This window comes from Chelonoidis abingdonii, unplaced genomic scaffold (genome assembly GCF_003597395.2).
Source record: "Chelonoidis abingdonii isolate Lonesome George unplaced genomic scaffold, CheloAbing_2.0 scaffold0004, whole genome shotgun sequence".
NCBI classification, from domain to species: Eukaryota; Metazoa; Chordata; order Testudines; family Testudinidae; genus Chelonoidis; species Chelonoidis abingdonii.
The window spans coordinates 307,406-315,468 of NW_027424265.1; the positions used below are offsets into that span (position 1 = coordinate 307,406).

Consider the following 8,063-nt stretch of genomic DNA (forward strand, 5'->3'; position numbering starts at 1 on the left):
GGGAAGAGGTGCTGGGAGTTTGGGGGGTTGGGGAAGAGATGCTGGGGATTTGGGGTACTGGGAAGTTTGGGGTGTGGGGGAAGAGGGACTGGGATATTGGGGGGCTGGGGATGAGGTGCTGGGGATTTTGGGGGGCTCAGAGAAGAGGTGCTGGGGATTTCGGGGGGCTGGGGATTTGGGGTGCTGGGGGAAGAGGTGCTGGGGATTTGGGGTGCTGGGAAGTTTGGGGTGTGGGGAAGAGGTACTGGGATATTGGGGGGCTGGGGAGGAGGTGTTGGGAGTTTGGGGGCTGGAAAATTTGGGGGGCTGGGGAAGAGATGCTGGGGATTTGGGGTACTAGGAAGTTTGGGTGTGGGGGAAGAGGGGCTGGGATATTGGGGGGCTGGGGATGAGGTTCTGGAGATTTTGGGGGGCTCGGAGAAGAGGTGCTGTGGATTTCAGGGTGCTGGGAATTTGGGGTGCTGGGGGAAGAGGTGCTGGGGATTTGGGGTACTGGGAAGTTTGGGGTGTGGGGAAGAGGTACTGGGATATTGGGGGGCTGGGGAGGAGGTGCTGGGAGTTTGGGGGCTGGGAAGTTTGGGGGGCTGGAGGAAGAGGTGCTGAGAGTTTGCGGGCTGGAGGAAGAGCTGCTGGGATACTGAGGGCCTGGGGACGATGTGCTGGGATGTTTGGGGGCTGCAGAAGGAATGGGGTGGAGTTTGGGAGTTGGGATGCTTGGGGGCTGCGGGAGCTGGACGCTTTGGGGTGATGGGGGTGTGGGGTGCTTAGCCTGGGGGCGGGTTGGGGTCTGGCAGACTGTCCCGGGTCCCCTCCCCAGAGTCCTGGTCCTCAGTCACTGCAGGGAGGAGAGGGGTGTGCAGTGCTTAGAGCAGTGGCGCTCAAACTTTCCTACTGGTGACCAAGCCTCTGAACACTTCTTTTATATTTACCACCATTCTACATGCTGGAGGCACAGTGACCGTGGGGTTCGGGGTGGAGGTTGTCAGCTTGCGATCCCCCCTGTAATAACCTCCCGACCCCCTGAGGGGTCCTGACCCCCAGTTTGACAACACCTGCTTTAGAGGGAGTTTGAGCAGCGAGGTGGCTGGGTGTCAGGACTCCTGGGTTCTGTCTCCAGCTCTGGGAGGGGAAGGGGACTAGTGGCTAGATGTGGGGGCAGGACTCCTGGGTTCTCTCCTCAGCTGGAGGAGGGAAGGGGGGGCTAGTGGTTAGAGGATGGGGGGGGGGTTAGGACTCCTGGGTTCCAGAGGCATCAAATTCCTCGATTCCCTGTTAAATTTCCACTCTGTGAGCAGGTGGGGTGCAGTGGGGCTCCTGGGGCAGAGGGTAGTCCCTTCTGACCCCTCTGCCCTGACTCCACCCTGCGCTTCCATTGCCTTCCCTGGGCCCCTGTCACGCCTCCCTGTCACAGCCCCCCAGTGCCCAATCCAGGTACTGTAGCCTGGCCAACTCTGGGCTCTCCTCGCACCCCCCAAAATCCCGACGTCACCTCCCTGGCTGTCTGTCCATCCCCATGCACGTTCCCTTCCTGACTCAGGCTGGACATCTGACGCAGAACCAGGGTGAAGCATCTCTGACCTAGTTCCTCACAGTCCCGAGGCCGATTTCCCCATCACTTAGTTCCTGTGACCCGCTCGGCAGGCAGCCCTCCCCCTGACATATGTCAGGAAGTGATGTGCTCAGTACTGAAATGCAGCTGCCTCTGGGGTGGGGCTTGGCAGGGGAACAGTCGCATATAACAGCGCCGGGGAACTGTGTTCACTGCTTGTCTCTCTCCCCCCACAGGCAGGATGCCGGAGCCTGATACTCGGATGGATGTGGGGAGATGGGCGAGTGCCAGCTACCGGGTCCGCCAGCCTGGCCCGCCTGATCCCCCGCCTGGAAGGAGGAAGCGATCCTTCTTCAGCAAATTCTGCAGATGCTGCAAATGCTGCACAGGGACCAGAGACGACACAGACTGGGGGCCAGCGCCGGGGGAGGTGCCGGGGTCCCGGCCAGCCCAGCCAGTCATCCGGGGTGAGGGGGGTTCCCCAGGGGCAGGAGGGGACTCCCATGCTGGTGAACCAGCGCTGGACTTGATCTGGGCACCGCTGTGGGGTCCCCGGGGTGGGTGTTGGGGGCAGCAGGGAGTGGAGGAGAATCTAGATGCTACTCCCCACTGGAGTCCACTTGTGGATCCCCCATGTCTCCTCATGGCACCCCAATTCCCCACTGGGAATCCTGTTCTCCACATGGGACCCCCTTATTCCCCTCCCCCTTCAGAGCACCCTGCCCCACTCTGATCCCCAGCCCCAGGGTGCCCCTTCCCCCAGCACCCCCCTCCTGCTCTGGGGGGCCCCTGCTGACCTTCCCCCTCCCCTAGCTTGTGGGCATCTGGCCCTTGCCCCTCCCCCAACTGCCAATGAGGTTCCGGCTGCATGTCAAGTGGCCCCCATTCTGGATCTGGGGTGTCCCCTGCCCCTCTGACTTCTGGAGTTCCCCTTCCTAGGTCGGGGTTATCCCCCGCTGACCCCTGCCCCTCCCCCGCTGGGGTTCCCTTTTCTGGGTCTGGGGGATCCCCTACCCCTCCATTTCTGGGGTTCCCCATTAAGGGTGTTGGGGGTCCCCTGCTGCCCCCTGCCCCTTCCCCACTGGGTTTCCCCTTTCTGGGTCTGGGGGGACCCTGCTGCCCCCCCAGAGCCCCTCGCTGACCGGCGCCCTGTCCCACAGAGGGGATGCTGGTGGTGAGCGGCATGGACCTGATGGGGCAGCGCTCGGGGGCGAATCGCCGAGCCCACCGCACGGACGAGTTCGAGTACGACGAGCTGATTGTGCGCCGGGGGCAGCCTTTTGACATCCGCCTGCAGCTGCGGCAGCCCTACGACCCCGAGCTGCACCGGGTCTGCCTGGAGCTGCTCATTGGTGAGAGCCGGGCCCCTGGGGCTCCCCTGTGGCACCCCTGCTGTCCCTGCCCCCCCAAAGCGCTCCCTGCCCTCATCGCACCCCCTGCTGTCCCTGTGCCCTGCTGCTCCCCAGCACCCCCTGCTGCCCTGAGCTGCACCGGGTCTGCCTGCAGCTGCTCATCGGTGAGAGCCGGGCCCCTGGGGCTCCCCCGTGGCGCCCCCTGCTGCCCTTGCCCCCCACGGCGCCCCCTGCTTTCCCTGTGCTCTGCTGCTCTCCAGCATCCCCTGCTGTCCCTGCCCCCCACAGCCCCCCCTGCCCCTGCCAGTGCCCCCTGTTGTCCCTGCTTCCCCCCGGCGGCTCGCCAACCGTACCTCCACTGACGAGCCCCTGGCATCCTTCTTGCTGGCTCCCCAGACCACCCCTCATGCTCCCGACTCCACCCGGGCTTGCTGCAGCTGCTCATCGGTGAGGCCGGGCCCCTGGGTTCCCCGCGGGCCCCCTGCTGTCCTTCCGTTGCCCTGCGCTCCCCAGCCACCCCCTGCTGCCCCGAGCTGCCCGGCCGTCTGCCTTGCAGGAACTGCTCATCGGTTGAGGTCGGGCCCCTGGGGGTTTCCCCCGCGTCGCGCCCCTTGCTGTCCCTGATTATGCCTCCTGCTTTGCTCCCCGCGCCTCTCTGCCCCCAAGCTCCACCGGTCGGTCTGCCTGCGAGCTGTTGTCAGTGAGATTCGGGCCCCGTGGCGGCCTTGCTGCGGCCACCCTGCATGCCCCTCTGCCCCCACAGCAACCCCTGCGCCGCTCGCCCCTGCCTGACCCCCGCTGTCCCTCCCCCATGCCGTCCCCTCGTGCTACCCCACCTCCACTGCTGCCCCATGTTGTCCTGCTGCCCTGCTGCTCCAGGGCCCTCCCTTGGGCCCCGCACCAAACCCCCTGACTTCCACCGGCCGTCTGCCTGGAGTCTGCCCTACCTTTGCAGGTGAGAGCTTAGGCCCCTGGGCCCCGCCGCTTGCACCCCTGCCGTCTGCCTGCCCCACAACGCCCGGCCTGCCTATCCCTGCCCCCGCTGCTCCCCAGCACCCCCTGCTGCCCCCATCCCCTGCTGCTCCCCCTATGACCCTGAGCTAAACCGGGTCTGCCTGGAGCTGCTCATCGGTGAGAGCCAGGCCCCTGGGGCTCCCCCTGGTGCCCCCTGCTCCTGTCGCAGCCCCTGCTGTCTCTGCCCCCTGCTACTCCCCAGTGCCCTGTGCTGTCCCCACCCCCTGCTGCTCTCCCTACGATCCCAAGCTGCACCGGGTCTGCCTGGAGCTGCTCATCGATGAGAGCCAGCCCCTGGGGCTCCCCTGCTGCACCCCCTGCTGTCCCCACCCCCGACTGCTCCCCCATGACTCCGGGCTGCACCAGGTCTGCCTGGAGCTGTCATCAGTGAGAGAAGGGGCCCCTGTGGCTCCCCTGCTGCTCCTCGTTTCCACCCTGCTGCTCCCCAGGACCCCCTGCTGCCCCAGGTCTGCCTGGAGCTGCTAGTCGGTGAGAGCTGATCCGTGAGGCCCCTGCTATGCCCCACTGCCCCCCAGCACTCCTGTTACCTCCCTGCTTCCCTCTTCCTTCTCCCACTGCTCCTCGCTGCTCCCTGGCATCCCCTGCTGCCCCCTGCTGCCCCACAGTGCCACCTTGCTGCTTCCTGGCACCCCCAGTGCCCCCTGCTGCCCCCCAGCAGCCCCCACGGCCCTGCAATTCCCCCTGCTGCTCCTCCCTTCCACCCCACAGTGCCCCCTGCCTCCCTATGGTTCCCCCCAGTGTCCCACGGTGCCCCCCACTGCCCCATGGTATCACATGCTGGGGGGCAGGACCCCCACTACTGGACCTCTGGCCCCGCTCCCCACAGTGCCCCCTGCTGAATCCTGCATGCAGTTCTGGTCGCCCCATCTCAAAAAGGGCTATTGGAATTGGAAAAGGTTCAGAAAATGGCAACAAAAATTATTAGGGGTCTGGAGTGGCTTCTGTATGAGGAGAGATTAATAAGACTGGGACTTTTCAGCTTGGAAAAGAGACGGCTAAGGAGGGATCTGACAGAGGTCAATAAAATTGTGACTGGGGTGGAGAAAGTAGATAAGGACGTGTTATTTTCTACTCATAACACAAGAACTAGGGGTCACCCAATGAAGTTAATAGGCAGCTGGTTTAAAACAAACAAAGGGAAGTATTTTTTCACACAGCACACAGCCAACCTGGGGAACTCCTCGCCAGAGGATGTTGTGAAGGCCAAGACCATAACAAGGTTTAAAAAAGAACTAGATAAGTTCGTGGAGGATGGGTCCATCAGTGGCTATTAGCCAGGATGGGCCGGGATGGTGCCCCTGGCCTCTGTTTGCCAAAAGCTGGGAATGGGCGACGGGATGGATCACTTGATGATTCCCTGTTCTGTTCATTCCCTCTGGGGCACCTGGCATTGGCCAGTGTTGGCAGACAGGACACTGGACTAGATGGACCTTTGGTCTGACCCAGTCTGGCCATTCTTACGAGAGGCCATAGCTGATCCGGGGGGGAGGAATTCTGCCTCTCCACGGGGCTGGCTCCAAGGCGCGGCCTGTTCCCTTGGTCACCGGCCCAGCCAGCTCTGTAATTACCCCCATTCCCAAGTCTCACACCCTGGGGCCACAAACCCACCCCGACATTAGCCACCCGCCTGCTCCGGCAGCTCTCCAGATGTGGTGACCACATTCCCACACCCCTCCTTGCTTGGCCAGACCCTGAGCCCACGTGGCACCACTGGCCAGGGAGCTCACAACACCCGATTCTCCCCCTGTCCCGTCTGAGGGCACTGCTGGAGGGAAGCTTGCAGCCCTGGAGACCCCACTGTCCCAGTTTGGGGGCACTGCTGGGGGGAAGTTCGCAGCCCTAGAAACCGCTTCCCTCCCCCTAGCTTGAGGCACTGCTGGGGGAAAGCTCACAGCCCTGGAGACCCCACTCTTCCAGCCGGGGGCATTGCTGTGGGGAAGCTCGCAGTGCAGCAGTCCCATGCTGGCTGAGAGTGAGGCTGTGGGAGGCAGCAGGGTGTGGAAGGGAAGCGGGGCAACCGCACCCCACTGGGCCCCACCCCGGCTCCCCCACACTCGGGTCAAACAGGTTTGGGAGGGGCGCCTCCTGCCCAGACCTGCTGATGGAGCTGAGATCACAGGGCTGGGACAGCAGGACATGCTGGGCCTGTGAGCTTCCCCCCAGCAGTGCCCCCAGCCAGGGATGTGCCAGGCCTGCGAGCTTCCCCCCAGCAGTGCCCCTGGCTAGGGACACGCTGGGGCTGTGAGTTCCCCCCATCAATGCTCCTCCAGTCCTATGCTATGTGAGATCAGATATATCTGGGTGTCTGGGCCCAGGGATGGGGGCACATGGGGATGACTGGTCCATCCCTAGAGAAAGGGGCGGGGGGTAGATGGACAGAGTGTGGGGGGATGGGTGGTAGTTTCTCCTAGAAGGGGCTGGCCAGAGGGGGGAAGGGTTGGTGGGGGTCTGTCTGCCTTGTTGGGGGATGGGGTGTGAAGGCATAGAGAGGGGCTGGGCAGGGTAGGGCAAGGGGCTGGCTGGAGGGGGGCTGGGCCAGGGAGCTGGATGGAGGGCTCGGGGAGTGGGGTGTCAGGGAATAGAGGGGGGCTGGGCTGGGGGGCTGACCACAGGGCTAGGGGGGGTACTCCACAAAGAGTTTCACTCCCTGTCTCCCCTCACAGGCCCCACACCCCAGGTGTCCAAGGCCACACACATCCTAGTGCCAGTGGGGGCCCCGCTGCCCGGACTGGGCTGGTCGGCCGAGGTGACAGACTCCACCGACGACAGCCTGTCCCTGCGGGTCAGCACCGCCCCCACCGCCGTCATCGGCAAGTACCGCTTCAGTGTCAAGACGCGGAGCCCGGCTGGCGAGTACCAGATGCCCTTCGACCCCCGCAACGAGATCTACATCCTCTTCAACCCCTGGTGCCGCGGTAAGTGGGGGGCACTGCTGGGGGGAAGCTCACAGCCCATGGGGTCAGGCTCACAGGGTGTGGGGTGTGGGGGCACTGCCGGGGGGAAACTCACAGCCCATGGGGTCAGGCTCACAGGGCGTGGGGCGTGGGGGCGCTGCTGAGAGGAAGCTCACAGCCCATAGGGGTCAAGCTCACAGGGTGTGGGGGTACTGCTGAAGGGAAGCTCACAGCCCATGGGGGTCAGGCTCACAGGGCGTGGAGTGTGGGGGCACTGCCGGAGGGAAGCTCACAGCCCATGGGGATCAGGCTCACAGGGCATGGAGTGTGGGGGCACTGCTGGAGGGAAGCTCACAGCCCATGGGGGTCAGGTTCACAGGGCATGGGGTGTGGGAGCACTGCTGGAGGAAAGCTCACAGCCCATGGGGGTCAGGCTTGTGGGGCGTGGGGGCACCGCCGGAGGAAAGCTTGCAGCTGCTGAGGGTCAGGCTTGCGGGATGTGGGGGCACTGCCAGGGGGAAGCTCACAACACCCGGGGGAGCCAATATACCTGGAGCTGGAGCAGAAGGGTTTGGGGGTGAAGTTATGGGGAAGGGTGGGGCTGATGGACCCTTCCTCCCCAGAGGATGTGGTGTACCTGGCACAGGAGAGCATGGCAGGGGGGATGGAGTGTACCTGATGTGGGCGGGTTAGAGGGTGAGGCTTGGGGTAGTGGGCGGGGCTGATGGCCAGGGGGCAGGGCGGTGGGAATGGCCGAGGGGCAGGACTGAGGCAGTGGGCGGGGCCTATGGGGCGGGGCTGTGATGCAGGGGACGGGGCCGAGGGCTAGTGGGCGGGGCCGAGGGCTAGTGGGCGGGGCTATGAGGCAGGGGGCGGGGCTGATGGCCTCCTCTCCCCCCCACCCCAGAGGATGCCGTGTACCTGCCGCACGACGACTGGCTGGAGGAATACGTGCTCAACGAGAGCGGGCGCATCTACTACGGCACCGAGAGCCAGATCGGGGAGCGCACCTGGAACTACGGGCAGGTGGGACTGGGGGGGGGGCAGAGATGGGGAAGGGAGGGGTCCCAGGGCAGGAGGGGGAAGCATAGGCAGTTATGGGGCCCTAATATTAGCCAGAGATGAGGTTCTGGAGGAATACGTGCTCAACGAGAGCGGGCGCATCTACTACGGCACCGAGAGCCAGATCGGGGAGCGCACCTGGAACTACGGGCAGGTGGGACTGGGGGGGGG

General features: G+C 64.5%; 2 protein-coding genes across 4 annotated transcripts in view; both read left to right on the forward strand.

The window, feature by feature from the left end:
- RABGGTA (Rab geranylgeranyltransferase subunit alpha) overlaps nt 1–1,845 on the forward strand; it is a 33,903-nt gene extending 32,058 nt beyond the window's left edge. For 2 of the 3 annotated variants that reach the window (XM_075061311.1, XM_032804697.2), the window contains one exon: nt 1,786–1,844. The gene's annotated coding sequence lies outside the window, so the exon portion shown is untranslated. Of the gene's footprint in view, nt 1–1,785 lie in introns of all 3 variants that reach the window. The other variant, XM_075061309.1, reaches the window with a different exon arrangement.
- The window catches only part of TGM1 (transglutaminase 1), a 17,650-nt gene continuing 11,377 nt past the window's right edge, over nt 1,791–8,063 (forward strand). Inside the window, exons 1-4 of the mRNA XM_032804692.2 lie at nt 1,791–2,016; nt 2,710–2,901; nt 6,600–6,851; nt 7,738–7,856. Coding sequence (XP_032660583.1) covers nt 1,791–2,016; nt 2,710–2,901; nt 6,600–6,851; nt 7,738–7,856 — 789 coding nt within the window. The remainder of the gene's footprint in view (nt 2,017–2,709; nt 2,902–6,599; nt 6,852–7,737; nt 7,857–8,063) is intronic.